This window comes from Cryptomeria japonica, chromosome 2 (assembly GCF_030272615.1).
Source record: "Cryptomeria japonica chromosome 2, Sugi_1.0, whole genome shotgun sequence".
Classification (NCBI taxonomy): Eukaryota; Viridiplantae; Streptophyta; class Pinopsida; order Cupressales; family Cupressaceae; genus Cryptomeria; species Cryptomeria japonica.
The window spans coordinates 588,784,445-588,809,229 of NC_081406.1; the positions used below are offsets into that span (position 1 = coordinate 588,784,445).

A 24,785-nucleotide genomic window follows, 5' to 3' on the forward strand; every position below is an offset into this window, starting at 1 on the left:
GGTCCCTACTGAATCTCAAAAGCTATAGACAAATGCTCCAACACAGACCAACCACAAGCTTCCAACTTAGCATGTCAGCATGAGTCAGTCGTGGTCCCCACCAAGACCATCTCAAAGCTTATCGGCAAGATATCTCACTTCGACATTCTCCTAGAATGACTTTATCAAAAACCAAAATTATATCAAAAAAATCCTTTGTCGTCAAGACTAAACAAAGCTATATCGAAATAGTCTTATCGCGAAGAGATGTGACTTCAGCTACCAACTTGAAACATATTACCAAAATCACATGTTACACCAAATGACTTCAACATTTGATATTGCCAAGACTTCCTATAAGTCTTATTGAACTCATTGCATCTCTAGCTGTGTGTAAAACATGAAGGATATTCCACCGCCTTTGGGGATGGTCGACAACACAACAGTTTTCCACACCGAACTACTCACTGCAGAAACCAAATGCCATCTAATCAAGATTTCAACCAGTAAGTTTGAGACACCCATTCTCGACAGCCCTGTCATCTATCTGATCTAAATGATAAGAAAATCCTAGAAAATGCTTTGTTTCGGCCTAGTTGTTAACCCAATCTACACAACTAGACACTGAAACATACTAGCAATATTCCAAGTAATGGAAATATTAATGAATAAATAAAAGAAATAAAAAGATTCACATTGATTAAATGAAGACTAGAGATAAATAATTAAAAGGTAAACACTAGTAAAAGTTTTATGCGGTTGAATTCTCTCTAAATATTTTCACCTACAAGAAATAGAAAAAGTGGTTGGGGTTGTGTGGGAGCTTGTCAAGAGTGATCAAACCCCTATCTTATGTGTATCTAGGAATTGACAGAGTAGTGAGAATACAAATAATGTGAACTAGAATGAGAGTGATGGAAAAGATGTAAATATATCAAGGTGCCAAGGGCACTACAAAAAATGCTACACTAACAATGAGAAATTAAATAAGGTAAAAACAAAAAATATAGTGTCGTATATTGAAGCTTAACGAAGCAAAAGGGTACAAAGATGTTGTCAAATACCACAAGGCCTTCATGATGATTGTTGTAGAAATCTTGGCGTGTTCACAGGTGAGGAACCAATGCCAAGAAAGTTCTTGTAAGTAGCTATACAAAGCATAAAAGATTGTGAGACTGAATAATTGTGAGAGAGATTGAGTGTATGAATGAAAGGTCCTATTCAAAGTGAGGAATGTGAGGGAGATAAGGGGGTTGGAGAACCATTAATATTTGTCCCAAGTGGGTACAGTGACCTATGCAAGTACCAATTTGAAACGCGCTCAATAAAAACTACTGGACAAGAAACTATCATGGGATGTTACCATGCCACAAAAGTATTGCACGTTGTGCTATTCTCAATCAATTTGACCTGTATAAAAAATGAAACAAAAGAAAAAAACAACATTACGACACTTAAAATATTAGTTTGACCAAAAAGGACAAGAGGAGGCATGGCATTGGCACCCTAGGGAGAAAAAAGGCTAAGACACAGGCTAAAATGATCCTAAAAACATTCTACAGGGATAGACACAAAAATGATCACAAAACATAGCATGAAATTTTAATGGTATTTATTTTTTACGTTACACATGAAGATCTTGAAGAGCAAATAGATATGGAGCAATAAAAGGGTTTTCTACAAGGTTCTTCCATGATTTACAAACTTAAAAAAAATTACATATGGCTTCAAGCTAGCTCCTCAAGTTTGGTATGCAAAGATGGATTCTTTTCTTCTTTTTATAGAATTTTCCAAATGCCATTCTAATCCAAATATCTACATCTTCAGGCAAGATGATTCTCTCGTAATCTTGGTTTTGTATTTGATGTCTTACTAATTATGAGGAGCTCTTCATCTTCTATTGTGACAATAAAAAATAATCCTTCAAGACAAGTCTTCTATGACCAACTTGACTTTATTGAACTACTTAATAAAGTTTGAGATATTAGTATACTTATGAAATTATTAAATTTCCAATCCAAGTATGCAGTTGACTTTCTCTCATAGTTTCACATGGTTAACTACAAGCTAACTTTGACTCTTTTCTTCTCAAAGTCAAAACTAACGCATATTGTTCTTCACCAATGGTTGATATTACTTTGTGTCATTAACTTATTTATAGCCTCATATACTTGAACAACACATGCATTGATATTTCAAAATTTTGTTAGGATGGTCTCTCAATTTATATAGGAGTTTCATTAACTACATTAAACTATAGAAAAGTGAATTCAGAATCAGATATAGTGAACTCACATTTTGGGATTATTTTGAAATAATTATAAATATTGTCTTGGTTGGGTATATTGATATGTTAGACAAATTTTTTAAAGGATTGTGTATTCAATTTATGCTAAATCTTCTCACTTGGTTAAAAATCTATATGTTGCTCAAGAAGTCATTTCTCAATCTTCCATTGAGGTTGAGTATCAAGGGGATGTGAATATTTCCATTGAGACCATTTAGCTTCATCACACTCTCACCAAGTTTTGTATCTAGCTTCATTAGTCATTTATCATACATTTGACAAAGTGCTACTTACATTTCATATAACCCAGTCCACCATAAACAAACCAAGCATATAGCAATTAATATGCACTATATTAGGGATATTATCCATGGATAGATCATTTCTCTCCACTAGTATAATATTGCCAAGTAGATCATTGACATCTTCACCAAATGAAGTAGTTGTTACATACATTTCCTACACTCAGATTTAGTTTGCATGTTATATTAGAAGTGTCACCTCTCTCTCTCTCTCTCTCTCTCTCTCTCTCTCTCTCTCTCCACTACCCCCCGCCCCCCTTCCGTATCTCCATTTGAGAAGCTTCTTACTTGTGGGGGGAATAATATTTATATTATTATTTAATGTGCCTTCATTTGTCAAGGGTCATCTCTTCACCCACATAAGTTACACATGAGAGGGTATTTTATAGGTTTTTGTCTCATTTCATTGCATACATTTCTCAAACTTAGATTTAGCTTGCATAGTCTATTAGAAGTGGGCGATGGAATGAGTTGATGACATCTATCATAGGATTTACTACTTCCTACTTTATGAAATTTAGAAGTTACATTTTTCATTGAACATATTTACCACCTTACATGATTTTAAATAATATTGTGAGGTTTTTGTTTAATCATATTATTTTTTTCACTGTTATCCTATAAGCATTGACATATCATATCTCATTAAATATTTTATTCCATTATTTTATCTTATAATCAATTATCAAATAATTTATTGAGTCTATTTCGTGGACTAAGTACCGATTCTTCTTATTTTTTACATAATCTAACAAAGATGAAATTTTATATAACAAAAAACTAAGCTGAAGTACTAATAGAATTAAAAAAGACTACATGTGATATAAACTAATCCTTTCTAAACCATTGGAAAGAGGCCATACCTGGAATTTAGATGGCAATTTACCACTACTTTTAACATGTTCATGATATGCTTGAATAACCACATTCATGTCACTGCCCACAAAATTACATGATCATTAGGGCATTGTAGTTGTGACCATATTATTTAATATATGCTAAGAAGAAAACTGTATATTTTATTTAATCTACTCTAGGCTTAGAGGTATTTAGAAGCATGTGACGAGAGAAAAAAATTGTAAGATTATCTGCTCACGTAATATATATTAAAACACATAAAGTTGCTTTGGTTTAAATTATTAATTTACATAATATTCATATTTATAATAGGATAATATTGTTATGGTTAAGTATCTATTTAGGTAGGTTAGATTTGCATCATGTGTGAATTGTACTTTTCTTTCAAGGCTATACATTGAAACCCTTAATTAGGCCGGCCACAGATAAAATGTATATAAGTTAAAAAAGTTGATCACTCAAACCAAAACAACACAATACAATCCTCTCTAGGAGATAAAAGGGACTAAAATATTGGCATTGTATTGTCATTGATGTCGACCAGTAATGGTGTCATTGATGTCAACTGGCATGTTACAAGATGGAGTTGACCGGTGAGTAAGTATTGGAGAACGGTATGGAATGACAAAGCGATGGTTTGGCAGTGTATGGTTTCCAATCGGTAGGCATGTGATCAGTAAGAGCTTGTAGTTGGATGTTTGGATGTGCAAAAGCAAGACTCCCACCGAATAAAGATGTTGTCACGAGATGAAGATATGACTAACAATGAGTGTGCTCAACTGGATCATATGTCAGGTTGAAGTTGTGTCTTCTCAGTCAGAAAAGTTGAAGGCCAGTGATTGAACGCTCACACCGGATGAACTGGTGCAACATGAGGATGCCTCAGGTGCATGAAATCAAAGATATGCACCGGTTCAACAAGAGAAGGAATGATGAGTTGTCGGTACAGAAAAGGAAGGATAAGTTTGTCACTTTGACAAACCAACTGAGAGGAGATTCGGTCTAATGAAGAAGGAAAGGTTCAACATTGCAGACAGAGAGTGCAACTAGAATGCTAATGGAGACAGTTGGAGATTGATGACAAGGTGTCATCAAGGTAGTGATCGATAAGTATGTCAATCGATAAGCGAGCAAAGTGCAGAAGTGAAACACTCCCATCTCATGAAGATGAGCATGTTGTGGACTGACAAGGTTGGTGACCTGGTTAATGTGATCCCACCAACAGAACAGAGAAGAGCTAGCATGTAGGTTGAACGGTCAATGCATAACCGGCAGGAAGATTGAACCGGTAGGTAAGCACCGATACTGTAGCGTGTAGTCAGTGGAAGAGTCTAAACCAACACAGGTGCCTAAGAAGAGGTGGATGTCGACGATGATGACACGTAGGACATAGGTGTCATGCATGCAATGGTCGGTGAAGTGTGCGCCAACGAGGTTGGTGATGAGTTGGTCAATATTAATGTTAACTGCGGATATCATAGGTTGAGGACAGAGGTTTGCGGCTCGATGCAAACCGATGGCGAAAATCTATGGCATGCATTGATCGATGCTAGTTGACCAATTGCAGAACCAATCTGATGAAGACAACGAAGAGATCATTTAACATGACTGACAAAAGCAGGTCGATGATCAGTTTGGCGTGTTTACTAAATATAGAAAACGTGTATTGGACGCGTTGAGATTGGCAAAGTTGAATGATCTGTTGCAGGTTGTTAATCCCCGAGCAAGATCTGATTAGATTCGATACCGAGTGGGTTGGGAGAAGGAACCCTAGCGCGCCAAAATTTGAAGTTACGTTTTGGCGGGATTGCTCATGTATAAATATGCAGGCTTAAGATCTAAGTGGTTGCTGCTGTGAAGACCAAGAAAGGATGTCGGATGCTAGATGTTGGATGCAAGTGAAAAGTGCAGACAAAACAGTTTGAATGTTTAAAGTGTTAAACCTTGAAGCGACTAAGATTTTTGAAGGGAGAAACCGGTAAGAGGGTTTAACAGAAGGTTAAACCGGTGTGGCCAAAGTAATCTGTAAGCTGCAAAGAGTGTTGCAGTCAAGTGAACTGGTAGTGTTCAAACTAGTAAGAAGGCTGCAAAAAGGGAAGCTATGTAGTGCGAGTAACTGAGGAGATTCGGCAAGCCAGAGAACTGTGCAGGGTTAAACCGATAAGTGGAGTAACCGATAGCAGGTGTATGGCCTGACAGTTGATCCAACCGACAAAGTGAATAGTATCAGTGGTGGCAAGCAGCAGGGTATCTGAGTGAGCAGAGAACTAGTAGAAAATAGAATAGAGGAAGACCGGTTGAGAAGAGTTCAACCGGTAGAGTAAGTTGATTGTGAGAGGTTACAGAACTCATTTGTTACCGGGTATTACTATTATTTTGATATATGTTATTGTGATCACTAAGTTGGAGCTTGGTGCAGGGGTTGGTACTCCTTGGGTTGGTGCCCTAAACTTTGTAACAATGTTTATTGTGAGGCTAGATTGGAGCAGTAGACTCCAGCAACATTTCTCACCGAGGATTTTCCCATGTTGGGTTTTCCTCGTACATCTGATGTTCCTTTTGTGTGTTCTTGCATTTGAGTCTTTTCCCTATCTCACCAGTATATACTCCTTGTGTTAGATCTGCTAACCAATACTCACATTTAGGATTAAATGGTTAAAGTTTAGAAACCACTGATTCACCACCCCCTCTCAGTGGCATCTTGTAATCGACAATTGGTATCAGATCCTAGGTTCCCGGTTAGATAAGCTTTCTCCAACTTGGGTAGATTCTGGTTCTAAGAACACAATGGTCAGTTTTGTGTCAACTCCTATTCTGGTGTTTGATGGATCAAACTTTTCTATTTGGAGTTGTAGGATGGAAGTCTACCTGTCCTACTTAGGGTATGATGTATGGATGTCAGTTGTAAATGGTCTCTCTAGACCGGTCAGTCCTCCCACCGGTCCTGAAGCAGAAAGGAGATCTATGTGTAATGTTGAAGCAATGAAGCCCATATTCAGTGCTCTTCGGTGATGTTTCTGAATAGGTGGATAAGTCCAAATCGGCAAAAATTCTATGGGACAAATTGAAGAAACTTTATGGCAATGAACCTACCACTACAGAATCGGTTTGTGAAAGCAAGAAGAAAAATGGAACACATGAGTCTACAGATGAAGATATACCAGTTAGCAGCAACAACAATGATGAAGAAGGAACCCACCTCTTCATGGCTCAAGAGACAGAAGGTGAAATACACACATAAGAAAGTGATCATGCAGATCAATCCTACCGGCAAGATGTATTTGGCAGCGATGGTGAAGATGAAGAAGAAGATCAAGCTGAAATTGATCTTGAAGGAGAGCTTGTAAGTGAACTTGAGAAGCTCAGCAAAGTAAGAACAGAATACAAGTTGTTCAATAATGCTTCTATTATGGAACAAAACCAGTTGATCAAATGCCTTGAAGATTCTAAGGAATGTATCTCAAAGTTGAAAACTCAACTAGAAGACACCAAGAAGTGCAGGTGCAAAGATCTAGAGTCTAAGATAGAGGCCAAGGATAAAGAATGTCAGAGGCTAAAAGATGAAATGGAGAATCTTCGAAAAGACCTTGAGAAATGGCAGGATGAGCTCAAGGTGAGGATCCGGTTTGATGGTAGCAATGATGCCTTGGATAAAATGTTGAAGAATCAAAAACACTCCAAGGATACCAGAGGATTAGGATGTGATGCCGGTGAATGCTCCACCAGAAAGAATGTCTCCCATAAAGACATTCAATTTGTCTCCTCAAGTGGAAATAACAAGAGGCAGACCTTCACAATCAGAAATGCTCCTAGGAAGAAGGTTGATCTAACTACAATCGGTGAAGACATGAGGTTGAAGACCGGTACTGCAAAAAGGAATAATGTTGATCCTAAAGGGAAAGGGAAGCTAAGAGAAGAAGGCTTCATTAGAAATGGGAACATATGGAGACAGCCTAGAAGACCTTTTTCTGATGGAAGACAAGGAGATGTTGTTGTTCCCAAGAATAATCCCCGGAGAAGCAAAAATGGAGATGCTAAACTGGTAAGATCTCCTCGTGCATGGCAAAATAAATTTGTAAGTTATAAGCCCTCCTTCTCTGGTTACTGCTTTACATGCAAAGATTATGGCCATAGGGAAGATGAATGCAGAATAAGGTCTAGGAATAGACAAAATGTTTTTCCTAGAAATAACAATTCAGTCTTTCGAAGATGTAATGAACTTGGCCATAGAAGTCATGAATGTAGAAAGAAAAACATTCAGTCATATGGCAGTCGATATAACATCTATGCTCAATATGGAAGTGGTTATGGAGCATATGAAATTCAAAGAGTTGCATGGAACAAAAGGAGAAGTGTTTCTGTAAGAACAAGAGATCCACCGGTTCCGATAGCCGGTTACAACAACATGATCAAGAGAAGTTCTTCAAACCGGTTTAATAGAAGTTCCTCAAATCATGTGTTTGGTATGAACACAGTCTGCTTCTACAGCAATGCTTCCAGTCATGCTGTAGAATTTGGTAGAGAAAGGAAAAATCAGTAGAAGAAGGTAAGACCTGCTCCAAACACTGCAAATGGGAAGAGGAGTGAGACCAAGTAGGTATGGAGGAAGAAGCAAGAAAGTAGAACCATGGACCGACACTGTGCATTCATTGCATAGGTGATATCTCCTAAGGCTTAAAGGAGATGCAGGACCTTAGGGGAGCTACATGTTCAACACATCATTCACCCCCATAGTGAAAAGGACAAAAGCAAGAATGAGTTGTTGCCGGTAAAGGGAAGAAGATGAGATGGCAGTGTGTGTGGTTAATGTCTTGGCTACACATTTATGCCTGGGAGATGAATTACTGTCGCACATGTCATTGGATGGTTCAAATTGCAATTGGAATCAGAGGTATTTGGCATAAGAAGACAAAGGTTGATGGATAAAATGTCTTGATGGAGATGATGGACCGGCATAGTAAACATGTATGTGCAGTATGTTACCGCTATGGATACTAACCGGTATTGTAGGTTATGTAAGTCAATGTGTTCCGGGATCATTGCAATAACTCTGGTGACATGGATTGAGATAATTATGTCTCAGGTGATATTGGAAAAGACTTGAATGACATGTGTTGGCCCGGTAGTAGATCATATATGCATGCATCATTTTGATCTAACCGGTTTGTTAGTTGACATGATAGTGATGTGGTTTGGCATTGTGGTCATATGAGATCGTGTCATAAGTTGTGATGGATATCATGGAGCTGAAAAATCATATGTAGATCACATATGCATAGCTCAACCGGTATAAGGTGCAGATGGAGCTTCGGTTTAGAACCTGACAAGCAATAACGACCTGCTATCTATGGCTCAGGGGGAGTTCATAGCCATATCCTCTGATTTGTATCATATATATTAGACATAGGGGGAGAACAAGTGTCTATGACTGTACCGGTATGTTTGAGACTTTGGGATGTGCTCATCAATCCTTGTTTGTGAGGCCTTTCAATGTCTATTCAATTTTTACATAATAGAAATCACAATTGGACTACCGAGAGAGTTACCTGCAAAGAGGGAGAGTTACCTGCATAGGAGGAGAACATACATTTGGTATGGAGAACATACAAGTGATATAAAATTGGTATCATTGTCAGCTTCAACACTTGATATCAGCAAATTGGAATCAGAATAACTATTTGCATATCAAAGGGGAGATGATGTAGTCTGACCAGCAGGTAAGTCAAATTCACTGGCACACGTTTCTACAATTGATATCAGACTAGTATATACAATTGGTATCAGATTTATATATACACTTGGTGGCTGAGAAATTGGTGTCAGTTGGTGTATGAGCTCTCTATCTTAAGTGTTGTTGTTGGAGAGGATGTAGAGTATAATGGTCACAAAGGGAGAAGTAACTAGTAGAGAAAAGGGAGAGAGAAACTTTGTCAATGCCCTTTGCCATTCTTGAAAAAGGGGGAGAGACAATCTGTAGTATACCGGATACTACAGGTGTTGACATCAATGCCAAAGGGGGAGATTGTTGGCATTGTGTTGTCATTGATGTCAACCAGTAATGGTGTCATTGATGTCAACCGGCATGTTACAAGATGGATTTGACCGGTGAGTAAATATTGGAGACCGGTATGGAATGACAACCGGTAAGTGATGATTTAGCAGTGTATGGTTGCCAACCGGTATGCATGTGACCAGTAAGAGCTTGTAGTTGGATGTTTGGATGTGAAACAATGGGACTCCCACCGGATAAAGATGTTGTCACAAGATGAAGATATGACAGACAATGAGTGTGCTCAACTGGATCATATATCAAGTTGAAGTTGTGTCTGCTCTGTCAGAAAAGTTAAAGGCAGGTGATTGAAGGCTCACACCAGATAAATTGGTGGAACATGAGGATGCCTCAGGTGCATGAAATCAGATATATGCACCGGTTCAACAAGAGAAGGCATGATGAGTTACCGATACAAAAAAGGAAGGATAAATTTTCTCACTTTGACAAACCAGTTGAGAGGAGAACCAGTCTAATGAAGAAGGGAAGGTTCAACATTGCAGACAGAGAGTGCAACCGGAATGCTGATGGAGATAGTTTAAGATTGATGACATGGTGTCATCAAGGTAGTGATCACTGAGTATGTCAACCGGTAAGCGAGCAAAGTGCAGAAATGAAAGACTCCCATCTGATGAAGATGAAGATGAACATGTTGTGGATTGACAAGATTGGTGATCGGGTTAATGTAATCCCACAAGCAGAACAGAGAAGAGCTAGCATGTAGGTTGACCGGTTAATGCATAACCAATATGAATATTGAACCGGTAGGTAAGCACCAGTAGTGTAGCATGTGGTCGGTGGCAGAGTCTAAACCGACACAGGTGCCTGAGCAGAGGTTGATGCCGACGATGATGACATGTAGGGCAGAGGTGTCATGCATGCAGTGGTTGGTGAAGTATGCGTCAACGAGGTTGGTGATGAGTCGGTCGACATTAATGTTAAATATGGATATCACGAGTCGAGGAGAGAGGTTCGCAGCTTGATGCAGACTAAATGGCAAAAATCTATGGTATGCACTGATCAATGCTAGTTGACCAGGTGCAGATCGGATCTCTTGAAGACAATGGAGAGATCATTTAACATGACTGACAAAAATAGGATAATGATCAGTTTACTGTGTTTGCTAAATATAGAAAACATGTGTTGGACATGATGAGATTGGCAAAGTTGAGTGATCTGTTGCAGGCTGTCAATCCTCGAGCAACATACGATTGGATTTGATACCGAGTGGGTCGGGAGAAGGAACCCAAGCATGCCAAAATTTGAAGTTACGTTTTGGCGGGATTGCTCACGTAAAAATATGCAGGCTTAAGATCTAAGTGGTTGCTGTTGTGAAGAACGATGAAGGAGGTCAAATGCTAGATGTCGGATGCAAGTGAAGAGTGCAGCCAAAATAGTCTAAATGTTTAAAGTGTTAAACCTTGAAGCAACTAAGAGTGTTGAAGGGAGAAACCGGTAAGAGGGTTTAACAGAAGGTTAAACCGGTGTGGCCAAAGTGATCGGTAAGCTACAAAGAGTGTTGCAGTCAAGTGAACCGATAGTGTTCAAACCAGTAAGAAGGTTGTAGAAAGGGAAGCTATGCAATGTGAGTGATTCAGGAGATTCAGCAAGCCAGAGAACTGTGCAGGGTTAAACCGGTAAGTGGAGTAACCTGTAGCAAGTGTACGGTCTGACAGTTGATCCAACCGAAAGAGTGAAGAGTACCAGTGGTGGCAAGAAGAAGGGTATCTGAGTGAGCAGAGAACCGACAGAAAACAAAGCAGAGGAAGACAGGTTGAGAAGAGTTGAACCAATAGAGTAAGTTGATTGTGAGAGGTTACAGAACTCATTTGTAACTGGGTATTACTATTTTTTTGATATATTTTATTGTGATCACTGAGTTGGAGCTCAGTGCTCCTTAGATTGGTGCCCCAAACTTTGTAACAACATTTATTGTGAGGCTGGATTGGAGCAATAGACAACAGCAGCATTTCTCACTGAGGTTTTTCCCATGTTGGGTTTTCCTGGTACATCCGATGTTATGTGATGTTCCTTTTGTGTGTGCTTGCATTTGAGTCTTCTCCCTATCTCATCGGTATACACCTTGTGTAGATTTGCTAACCAATACTCAAATTTAGGATTAAAAGGTTAAAGTTTGGAAACTACTGATTCACCCCCCCTCTCAATGGCATCTTGTGTTCTACACAAAACAAATCACAACACATCTTCGTAAGCTGATTCCAATGAACCACACATGCTAGAACATCCACCGGAGTCAGTATCAACCGTAACATGTATAACAATAATGAAGCACGTTTACCAGTCAATCCAAATGCATCACCCAATGCAAGATACACAATACGGATTTACACATGCCACTGTAGACCCGTATCAACATTCTAACTCAACCTTTAATGCATATTCAAACCAAAGCATATGATCCAAATAAGATATGCCACCTCAGTCAACGAGAGACCAAAACAACTCACAACACTAAACACATAACAACATAACTTCACATACTAATCAAAACAATACTAGAAACCTGAACTGGTACATTGCACAAACCATATGAACATGTACTCCAAGCCACAACACTTGAATCACCATAGCGGAGCAATGCAAAGCATTCTCCAAACCAGTCCTAACAGACAACCTTATTGTCAACAAACCTCCACAACTAACTACATCATCTAAGCAACTGAGAACTTGAAAATGTGATAATGCAACATCCATAAAACATAGACATTATATCCAGAACCACATGCCATGAACACCAAGAACCGGAGAAAAATATTAAATACTCTTTCTTGCATATAAATACAGTTTTCTTCATATTGAAACTTCCACAACACCAACCTTCCAAAAACACCTCATAGCAACTCAACATCACCAAAAAAGATAGCAACATCTAAACACTCATTTTTGGACCAACTAAAATGTATGCACCAACACATAGTGACATCAATGACAACATAAACAATACAACTCAAGTTTTGAACACCTATATATATACACATGCAAGGGTCTATAAAAGATTGCACAATATGTCAATGGGGGTTTAGTAGGTTTTATCCATGAGATTTGTATTAGAAGTAAGATTGTGTTTCTACTCTTTATGCCACTAAGGATTTTGAGGGTGTAAACCTTTTTATCAATTTCCAAATGTCAACTCACACACTTTTTTTAATACTTATGAGTCATTGCTATCAAAAATATTACAAAAAAAGATGTAATATGATGAAAAAGATCTAGGTCCTAGAAAGGATGGCATATTAGAATCAATATATTTGAAATAAAATATTTATAAAGAAGAGTTAAACATAATATTTCCTTTATATCTATGGAGAATTTATTATCTACTTCTACTTGAAATTTGTGCCTTATTGATACACCTTTGGCATCTATTTCTCCCATGAATATAATACATCATGATAATTTTGATACACATTATTGTGATGCTTCTTTGTTATTGTCATCTTTAAATCTTTGTTTGTATGTTAGTGATTCTTTTCATGTCCAAGTTGTTGCCAGTTATCCAAGTTTTATAATTAATTACTTACCATTTGATCATATGTGTTATAAGTACTCTTATTGATTGCTTTATCTTTTCTATGAACAACATCATATGTGTACCATCATAACATGAAAGAATTAAGAACCATGCACACATATGTGAGAAATATAATTGCATAATCTACATAGGTGACCTAGGAGAATACTCTCCTAACCCCTCATGTCTCATAAGTAAAATCAAACACATCCCAAAGGGAGAATAGGTCCTATCATATGATACATCAGGCAAAGTGTGAAGCATATTTTTGCAAATCATATTTGAAAAGTTGTACGTATAGGATATATTATTGGCAATGGATTTTTCCCTAGCCCAAAACTCATCCTCACATAATGTCAATAAAATATTATGATTTTGAGGTGATTCTTAGTTTTTAGATGAGAATATTCCTAATCTAGTAACATATCATATTGCTTTAACCTGACAATATCAATTTAGATCTTTGGAAAGAATTTCTTTACATTTACTCTCCCAATAGATGTAAGAAAATCATTAATGTTTGTCTTCATTGATCATTCTAAATTTAAATTTCATCTAGGCATACTATTAGAACTTCCTCATAATAGAAATACCTTATAGAGTCTAATTTGCTTAAATTCATAGGGCTGGATTCCTTATAGTTTGGTGTACAACACATTAAACTTTTGGAGTTAGTTTGCACTTAAACAATTGATTGACCCTTGAAATTCCTCTAGTTTAAAAAGCCAACACATGTTCTCCATAAGGTAATACATGGATAGTTAACAAATTGGCTATTCCTCAATGGGTAGAATCTCACTGGAATCCACAATTCTCACACCAAAAAAGTATGATGCTTAAAAAGTTTCATGTTGGAAATTATTCAGTGGGCTTTGGCCTCTGCATAGGTAATGTCTGCTTTGGCCTTTTCGAGGCGTACATAAGATGGTAGAAACTGATACATGAGAGACCTTTTGAATATCATTTCTACATGCAATTTTCCAATTAAATTATCCCTTGTCTAGAACCCAACACAAAGTAGATGCATTGATTAGATAAAGTGGGAGAGGGCCCGAACCTGTACATAATAGTCATACGACAAATAAAAAGGGGTCTCACGAGATGTGAGAAAATCCTTGATGTTGTGACCAAAATCCACAACAAAAAACCAAAACCAAATGGAAACTAAACACAAAACAACACCAAACCGAAACCAAACTGAACCAAAAAATAACCGCCAAGAGACACAAACAAATGGTCTACAGACTATGAGTTTTAATAACCTACCACTCCTAGCTAAGATCCTTCAGTTTCTCTCAAATGAGAGAGTCTTTTGATCTTATCCTTAGCAGGAGAAATAACATTGGACACAAGATTAACCTTATATTCAGTATTACCAGACAACTCCAAAGCAACACTACCAATAGCAACCTTTATGGACCTCTTCCTCTCGACATGTCTTAATTTAATATCCTTTTGGAGTACCTGCATGAAAGTCGACGTCTTCCTTGCCATATCCCTCACTAAAAGCCACAATCTCGTCTAAATTTCTTCTCAATACCTCTTGATTTCCCTGGATAGCAAATATTAACCTTGCTATTTCCTTTCCTTTTTCCTCTGAGATCACCTTAGCACTCATGACCTCAACCTCCGCATACAGATTATCCCATCTCATGAGTTTCTCTACCAAATCACTAGCAATAGTCCAAACTCTATCATCCTTATCCTCTGAGGACCAATCCCTAGCCCTTGCCTCCACCTCAGCCAGAGCCTCCAGTCTACTTATTTTCCTTTTAGCAATGTGAAGTTGGGCCAAAATTTCATCTAATTATTTTATTATACTTGTTGCAGGTGATACATAATTCATTAACTTTGTCTACCACCTCCATCAAACCCAAATCACCAAAGGACAAAATAGGGGAGGGGGAATGGGAACCTAGGGTCGGCCAAGAAGGATTAGGGGCAGGCATAGACATATTAGGGAAGGATTCATTTGAAGCCAATTCAAAAAACATATTCTAGGAAGAAGAGGAGATGACCTGGACTGGTTCACAAGACCAACTGCATTCTTTTCTTTCTGGGGTTGAACATGAGGCTCACTGATTTTTTATTTTAGTAGTACATTGGTGATTGATGCACGAAGCCAACGGTTTAGAAGGGGGAGTAACTATAGTAGAGCTAGAGGCACCTTTACAATTAGTCTCTAGGACATTCGATAATTCCACAACCAATGTAGGGTTCAAGTGGGGTCCAATAGGGTTCAAATGAGGGCCACTAGCAGGAGATAGAGACAAACGAAAATTATAAAGTTGAAGAATTAACCCTTGGTGAATGTGAAGACATCCTTCAACTTATAGACACAACAGAAAATTGAGATAGAAACAAAAAAATCCAAAAAAGAAAGTTCATCTTAACACCATGCCTACAATGATTCAACTTACAAAAAAAAAATGAATGGAATCTTTTGTACCTGACACTAAGAGTAACATATTTCAACAAGATGAAAGCTACATCTTTCCATTTACATAGGAGGTCCTCTCTATTGAACCCATTTTTCAGCTAAGAGATTCTCTCACCAACCACCAAGAATCTCTTAAAATCCTCCTTGTAATTTTATTTAGGTATTTTAGGGAACGTCACACCTTTGAACGAAAGTCCATTAACAGCCACAATGATTTCTATAGAAAGAGTAAAAGACACCCCAATAAAAACCCTACCCTCATGCCAAGAATGGGAAAATTGAACACAGAGAGAGGGGTCAAAGCCTTTCATACTATCAATGTAGGAGGTAAAATTACCCCTTTCCATCACAAACCAAACGATCGAGCATTTTTTTAAAAGAGTCACAATTATCAAGCTCAATCTGGACTAAATCTCCCCCATGGTAGGCTAGGGATTAAACAAACGAGGATAATTCAAAACTAAAAGTAGAAAAGGACAAACTATAGTGAAGTTTAGAATAGCAGCCCTAGTCCATAAATTAACAATCATTTTCCCCATCATGTAATGATAACAGGGATAAGCAATAGAAAAGGTCATAATGAGTATGGAAACCCTCAAATCTTCAACCCACATATGTGCTTAGATAATCTTGGATTGTGACACAAACCTCAACTAGGAGGTCATGCAAGGTAGTCTACGTTTGCAAGGAACTCGTGTAAGGACTCATGTTAGCTAGCCTATCAACCAACTTCTTCCCCTCCCTGAAGGTGTGAGATAACGTGACCTGTCTGATGGTGGATAGAATGGAGCAGCATTTTAAAATTAGATCTTTCACGGGCTAGCCAGGGGATGCTTCATCATGAAGCATCATGATTGCATTTTCCAAGTCCCCTTCAATAATGACTTTTTGAAAACCTTTGTCCTTAGCAAGAGATATGTCGTAGAAAGCCACTGCCCCTTTAGCAAAGTTGCAAGTTTGGATTCCAAGATTGGCCACATAGGCAAGCACAATATTTACCTTTGGAAGAGCCGTCAAATTTTAACTTCAGCCAGCTAGTGTGGGGGGAGGACCATTTAATAGTGTTTATGAGACCAATGGGTGGGGAGACAGAGAGAAACAAAACCAGTTATCCCCCAATTTTTAGCTATATTCATTTTGAGAGTAGAAGAAGGATGTTTATGTTTGAACACAGAAAAATTAGATGTTTTCCTTACTATTGTTGATGATGGAGAAAACCAAGGCTTCCCATTGAGTCTTCCTACCCTTGAGTATTCAATTATTGCACTATTTCCATATACTCCATCCCAACACAAAGTGGATGTTGTCCCTTCTTCTTTTTAGTGATTTTTTATTTAGTAAAATCACACCATTAATTGTGAGTAGGACTTTTAGGGCCACAAATTCTCTCTTTTGCAAATACGATCTTTGTAATTAAGGGAGAGCTCCCACATGAATTTTTATTCAATGTTCTAAATCTAAATTAGGTATGTGAATATATTATTTTGAGATTTTGGGGATCAAGCATTATCAAATAAATCTTATCAGTTACATTTTTATTGATTTCTTCAAAATTACTCTTACAAAAGTTGACCTAAATATTTGAATCAAGATATATTGATGTTTTTTTGTGTGCTGCCATGTGATTGGTTTTTTCTTTAATGTGATTTGTAAAAGTAAATGCTTTAAATGTTTACAGCAATAAACTATGTTTGTTGTTTGGGAGTCAAAATTATGCCACAATTTAGATAATAGTTTTTTTAGGTAGATTGTTGTTATCATTAATTTTAAATAGAAGGTTTTAAGTTTAATTTATATTTATATTTAGCATTGAAATTAACATAAGAAACTTATTTGATATAATATTATTTTCAAATATTTTTGAATTTGATTAAAATGTTTTAAATTTTTTAGAGTTTATGATAATATTAAGAACGATTTTTAGATTCGACTCTTAAAAAATTTCTTCCATCAATATTTTTCAACCATACCTTAATTTATCATCAATATGTATACTATAAATAAAAATAACATTCTAGTATAATAATAAAAATAATTTAATAAAAATATAATAATAATATAAGATAATATGATATTAATGTCATTTTTTTTACAAAAGGAAAACTTCATAATAAATTAATAGAATAGAAATATCCAAAAGTATCAACCACTATCGACTATCCATAGAGCTATACATTACAACTAGGAATACAAATACCAACCAAACTTTTTAACTCATGTGCATAAAATACTCTAAATTAATTCAACGAGTAATGTCAAGCCTATAAACAACTCCTTAAGCTCGACCATTTTATTAAATCTTGCAACAACTCATCCATTGCTTGATACAACAATCTGTCCACCTTCATCTTCACTTGTGGTTGAAACAACACATTTTATTGGCATATGTACTTGCACCAATTCCTTGGATGTTGACAATTTTATATAATATCTTCTGCATCGTGAGCAATTTTATATAATATCTTCTGCCAATTTATTATGCTAGGAATTTTAAACATAAGGGTTGGCTTCAAAATGTTTATAGTCAACCATTAAACTCTTTTGAATGCCATGTCTCTATATTTAATCGCCTGCTTAATTGCTCTTGAAACTATGATGAATCTATATTATGACTATAATGGTTACTAGTTTGGTGGAAGAGTCGTGGAGAGTTATTTTTTGGTTGTTTGCATTTATGTTTTGATTTCACTTTTGACAAGTGGTGTGAGATAACAAAGTGCCTATTCTTGGTCATGGTAGCTTCTATGTTGTACTTACATTACATTTATCAAGATGATTGTTAAAAAAGAGATAGGTGTTGTTGCATTGGAAGTTTCTATATGCAACGTGCCATGGAGCACATGTTGTTTGTGACACAACTTACCTCTTAGTCATTGGAGATGGTTTTGGAAAACCATGTGTGCATACCTCTTTGTGTTGAGCTCTATTTATATGTTGATTCCTTAGTTGATTTTGAGAGACAAGTTGATTATATTTCTAAGGTGATGTTATGCTACCGAAATTATTCTTGTATTCTATGTTGTAGCTACTCCTAAAAAGTATTGGCTCTGTGCATTGTATTTTAACTGTTTGTGTTTCTGATTATACAATTGAGTCTAGTTTTTAAAGAGCAGGTTTTTTCCCAAAAGGGTTTTCCCACATATATCTAGTGTTATGGTTTTATTCATTTAGATCTAATTTTGTATGTGTTTATCTAATATGTAGAGGTCAAGGGTGTGTAAGATTTTTTTTGCATCATCTCTCCTATTAGATTTAGCATTTGGAAGTGTTTATTCCATAATTAGCTTCCTTTCCATTGGTATGAGAGTATGTCCCGCTTTGTTATTGTTGTTAAGTTGATAGGTTTTTTGTCCAGGTCTATTTTTAGTGGAAATTTTGCAAAGGAAGATTTCATAACCTTGTTGCAGCTTTGATACGGCAAGCACATCCAACAAAATAGAGATGGAGAAGTTTAATGGAAGCACTTTTGAGTTATAGAAACTCAAAATGGAGGACATATTCGTAGACAGAGATCTATGGGTTGTGGTTTCTTCAACAAAACCCCAAAATACACTACATGATGTATGTGATACAGTGGATCAAAAAACCAAAGGTTAATAAGACTCTATTTGGCTGATTTTGTGCTCTTGAATGTCCGTGAAGAGAAAACTATAGCTAAGCTTTGGAAGAAGCTTGGCGATATTTAAAAGGTGAAATCCTTGGTAAATAAGTTATTCCTGAGAAAGAAGTTGTATTCTTTGAGGATAGAGGAAGGAGGATTTGTTGTAGATCATATGAATGCATTCAACATGTCAGTTGCTCAATTGAATTCTATTAGTATAAAGTTTGGCAATCAAGAAAAATACATGCTTATGTTATGTTCTTTACCAAACTCATGGGATCACCTTGTGATGTCCATTGGAAGAATGATAACCACTTTCAAGATGGAGGATGTGGTTGCTTTATTGTTATCTAGAGAGCAATGAAAATCTTTGAATATAGATAAGGCGACCCTAGTTGCTCATGGTAGAATGATAGAGAAAGGCATTAAGATGGAAAAGAAGGGTAAATACAAGTCTCTAGGGAGATCTAAGTCTCTTGATTAAAATTCCAAGGAAAAATGTTGAAATTGCAAAAAATTTGGTCATTTTTTAAAAGAGTGTTAGGAGGAGAAGAAAAAGAAAGGTAAAAAGGATTTCTCTGATTCTAACTCTGATAAATCCTCTCATGATGAAGTAAATGCTTTTGTTGGAGCCTTGGTAACACATGCATTAGAAGATGTGTGGTTGATAGATTTAGGTGCCTCTTTTAACATGACCTCACACAAAGGTTGGTTTTCGAAGTACAAAGAGTTTGATGGTGGGAAGGTGTATTTAGGAGATGACTCACTTGAAGGTTTTTGTCCATGGATGAGTCAAGATCTAATTCCCTGATGGTAGATTGGAGGGGATTGATGGTGTCCTACATATGATCCCTAGTTTGGTATGAAACCTACTTTCAGTTAGTAAGCTTAGTGATGTGGGTGTGCAGGTTGTTTTCTCAAGTGGTGGATGAAAGATGACAAGAGGATGTATGGTGCTTGCTAAGGGTGTTTGGATTGGAACCCTGTATAATTTGGATGCATGCACGATTTAGTGCAATAACATTTTTGTTAAGTCTATGAAGGGGGCTTTGAATTATTCATCTTCACCATCAGATCAAGCAAAAAAGAAGACTGTTGTTTCTAAATTTGATGGTCGTGCCTTCTAAGTACCTAAGGGTGCAAATTCTTTGGAGATGGCAATCCCCACTGAGAAGACAATATTATGGCACCCAAGACTTGGCCATATTGGTGAGAAAGGTCATAGAGACTTAAAAAATAAGAGCCTTGTTGTTGGCATTGATGATTGTAATCTCAAGTTTGAATTTTATTAACATTGTGTTTATGGTAAACAACATTGTGTTTCTTTTTATTCCAATTCTCATAAGTCTTATGGGGTTTTGGATTATATTTATTTAAATGAGTTTGGTCATGTTAATGTTCTTTTGATATCTAGATCTGTGTATATTGTCTCTTTCATAGATGAATGTAATTGAAGTTGTGTATTTCCTCAAAAGTAAATCTAAAGTTTTTACTCGATTTAAGGAATTAAAATCCTTGCTTGAAAACCAGATTGGTAGAAGAATTAAGTGTTTGAGGATTGACAATGGCGGTGAGTTTTGTTCAATACAAATCAACATGCTCTATAAGAACCATGGGATTGAGAGACACAAGACAACTCCATACACCGTACAAGAAAATGGAGTTGTGGAGAGGATTAATAAAACATTGATGGAGAGGGCTAGGGGTATGTTGAGTGGTGTTGGCCTTGAACAGAAGTTCAAGGTTGAAGTTGTAGCCACTTCATGTTATTTGATTAATAGATCGTCTACCTCGGTGCTAGTTGAAAAGATACCCATGGAGGCGTGGTCTGGTAAGAAGCCCTCATTAAGACATCTCAAAATAATTTTTTGTGAGGCCTATGCACATGTGCCGAGTGAGAAAAGATTAAAATTGGAGAACATGGCAATTAAATGCATCTTAATCAGCTATGGCGTAAGTGTGAAAGGTTACAAGCTTTTGGATCTAGTTGTAAAGAAGGTGCTCTGTAGTAGAATTGTGATCTTTTGTGAGTTGAAACCTTCCATTGTTTATTTACAAAAAGAAAAGGAAGAAAAACAAAAAAAGGAGGCAGTTCAAGTGCCATCTACTCCGATAAGAAATGAACTATGCACTCTTGTTGGACCTAATGATGAGGAGAGATCAAGAAGCTTTGAAAGTTCTAAGGAAGAGCAAGAACCTCAACCTTAGCAATTGAGGAGGTCTACCCGTGATAGGAAGCAACCTGATAGATATGGTTATTCACCAAAAAGGCTTGGATATTCTTTGTTGGATTCTAGTTACATTTTTTCTTTCATTACTAACATTGATGAGCATAAGACTATTAAAGAGGCTATGTGCATGCATGATGCAAATTCCTGGATGGAAGCCATGAATGTAGAGATGGTTGCACTAAAGAAGAATGGTACATGGGATTTGGTACCTCTTCCCAAAGGATGAAAACCCATTGGATGTAATTGGGTGTTCAAGAAGAAACTGGGTCTAAATGACAATCTTGAGAAGTATATAGTATGGTTGGTTGCAAAGGGGTATTCTCAAGTGTAGGGAATTGATTAAGGTGAAATATTATCTCTTGTAGCTAAGTCAACATCCATTTAATTCTTGTTATCACTTGCAACAACTTATGACTTGGAAGTCAAACAGATTGATGTGAAGATAGTGTTCCTTCACACTAATTTGGAGGAAGAAATTTACATGTCACATCCAAAGCTTTTCATAGAAAAAGGTAAAGAGAAACTTGTTTTTCAGTTTAAGAAATTTTTGTATTGTTTGAAATAGTTTCCTAGAATAGGTTATTAAAATTTGACACCTATGTATTGTCTTTGGGATTTTTGAGATCTAAATCTAACCATTATGTGTATTATAAATCTGAAAATGGTCACATTCTTATCATAGTCTTCTAGGTAGATGATATGTTGTGTATTGGGAATGGTAAAGAATGATTTCAAATTTGAAGTCTCAGTTAGCAACACAATTTGAGATGAAAGATTTAGGTATAGCTAGATATATTCTTAGGATTAATATAATTGGAGATAGAGATAGCAAAAAGCTTTGGATGAGGCAGAGTGAGTATGTTAACTCTGTGTTGGAGATATTCAACATGACAGCTTGCGGGCAGTTAGTTGTTCCAGTGTTACAAGGGATTAAAAAATTTGTGGGGGATTATCCAAAATCTCCTACTAAGATGGAGGACATATCTACAGTAAGTTATGCGAGTGTTATTGGCAATATGATGTATGCTATGGTCTGTACTAGGAAAAATATTGCCCAAGCAGTAGGGTTCCTTAGTTGGTATAAGGCTAATTCAGGTAGGGTGCATTGGGATGTAGTTAAGAGATTGTTTAGGTATTTGAGAGGTACTTCTAAGTATTCCTTGTGTTTTCATGGTTACCCTTCTGGACCTCGACATTCAATTTGCATTCATGGATATGTGGATTTGGATTGGGTAGGTGGCATTGATTATAGAAGATCCACCAATGTATATGTTTTCATGATGTTTGGTGGTGCAATTAGTTAGATGAGTAAGTGACAGGCTGTAGTCAATTTTTCCACTATAGAAGAAGAGTACGTGGTAGATACTCATGCTTGTAAGGAAGCCATTTGTCTTAAGAGATTGTGTTCTGATATTGGTTTTTATGCAGGACATATTACTATTTATCGTGACAATTAGAATTCTATTTATCATAGGTTACTATGTCAAAACCATGATGAATTTCTATTATGACTATGATGGTTACTAGTTGAGTGGACGAGTCATGGAGAGTTATTTTTTTGGTATTTGGCATTTATGTTTTGAGTTCACCTTACAAGTGGTGTGAGGTAAGGAAGGTGCCTATTCTTTGTCACAGTAACTTCTATGATATACTTACACTATATTTGGCAAGATGATCATTATGGAAGACAAGTGTCGCTGCATTGGAAGTTTCTATGTGCAATGTGTCATGGGTTTAGCAAGATATTGTTTGTGACACAACTTACCTCTTAGGCATTGGAGCTGATTTTACATGCTATGGGTGCATACCTCTTTGTGTTGAGCTCTATTTATTTGCTGATGCCTTTGTTAATTTTGAGAGACAGGTTGATTATATTTGAAGGCATTGTTATGCTACCAAAATTATTTTTAAAATCTTTGTTGTAGCTACTCCAAAAGAGCATTAGCTCTATGCATTGTATTGTATATGTTTCTGTTGCTAATAATACAATTGTGTCTTGCTTTTGGAGTGGGTTTTTTTTTTCTTGAAAGGGTTTTTCAACATATATTTGGCATTGTAGTTTTATTTGTTTAATCTAATTTTATATTTGTTTATCTAATCCCTAGCATTTTAGGTTTTTTTTTTGTTTTGTTTTTTTAATCTCTTCTATTAGATTTAGAATTTGAAATGTTTATTCTACACAATTTCTTCATTCAACATGATGTATCTTATTTTCATCAGGTTTTCCAATTCCATTCTCGGACTTTGGGAAACATGAGTCAAACTATATGATGTTCATCTCCTTTGCCTATTATAATCAATCTTCATTTTTTATACTAAAGAAATAAATTATATCCATAATTTCAACACCCTGCCATCTTACAAATTCTTCAGCTCTAGAGAAAGCCATGTAAGCATGCGTAAACCTTTTCATCATAAGCCTACCAAGGGATATGGGATTTTTAATATTGGAAAGGTCGGAATCTGCTCCACCCTTAATTCTAGAACCATCCATTATGCTTGTTTCTATTTCCATTGTATCTTTTGTAGATAATGTTGAACCATGGATTGAATTGAAAACTAGGTTACTCTAAAGCTTCCTTACAACAAGCTCAACAACATCAATGGAAAGAACATAATCCTTGAAAGCAATTACACACAATTGGAGGCAACATCAAAGCACACCGTTGGCCTCCTACTGAAGAGACATAGAAGGTGCTGACCCATATCAATTGGTTGTATTCCTATGCGGGAACTTCTAGACATGTACTTAAGAATAGACCTTTGCATAGATTCTAGCTTTGGTTTTCCATTTATCATTGGTCACAATTAGCATGGATGGGTCATACAAGGCTCTTTCTACATGCTTTCTAGTAAGGCAACCCTGGACTTTGTTGCACTTGTAGCGTCCATCTAATGGAATATTTGGCATCTTCAATCTAATTGCAAGCACTCTGATAGTCCTTTTCATTCTAGATTTCCTCCACTTGGAGCAATGATATCTTCTAATAGGTCCACATGACTTGCTTCCAAACTGGCCATGACATCTCTTCTTGGGCTGAGGCAATGGAGGCTCTCCACTATTGGGAAGATTGTCATTTTAATTATTACAATAGAATATTATTTTATTATTATATCTTATATTATTATTATATTATAGTATTATTAAATTTTATTTTTGTAGTTATATTATTTGATTATATATTACAATTATAATATACTTATATTATAATAAATATTATCATATTATTATACTATCTTATATTAATTTTTATTGTATATTCATATTTTTGTTTTCTATATTATTAAAATAAAAATATTATATTATAATTGAATTTTATTTTATTTTATGTTAGGGCCACAATTTTGGGAGCAGGATGGTGAGCGAAGGTGGCAAATTCAGCAATGACAGCAGCATCAGCAGGCTTCAAACCGATGAGCAGATTGTTGGGGCTCCGATCTATGGAAAGGGTTGGGGGAAGTTCAGGTCTTGGAGCGATGAAGTAGACAAATCTTTTCCAATCGAA

At 36.4% G+C, this 24,785-nt stretch overlaps 1 protein-coding gene across 4 annotated transcripts in view; it reads right to left on the reverse strand.

Annotated features, from left to right (window-relative positions):
- LOC131873663 (truncated transcription factor CAULIFLOWER A-like) overlaps positions 1-24,785 on the reverse strand; it is a 99,928-nt gene that overhangs the window by 36,876 nt on the left and 38,267 nt on the right. For all 4 annotated transcript variants that reach the window (XM_059216752.1, XM_059216749.1, XM_059216751.1 and 1 more), the window contains exon 2: positions 3,432-3,504. In XM_059216752.1, the coding sequence (XP_059072735.1) occupies positions 3,432-3,504 (73 nt within the window). The remainder of the gene's footprint in view (positions 1-3,431; positions 3,505-24,785) is intronic.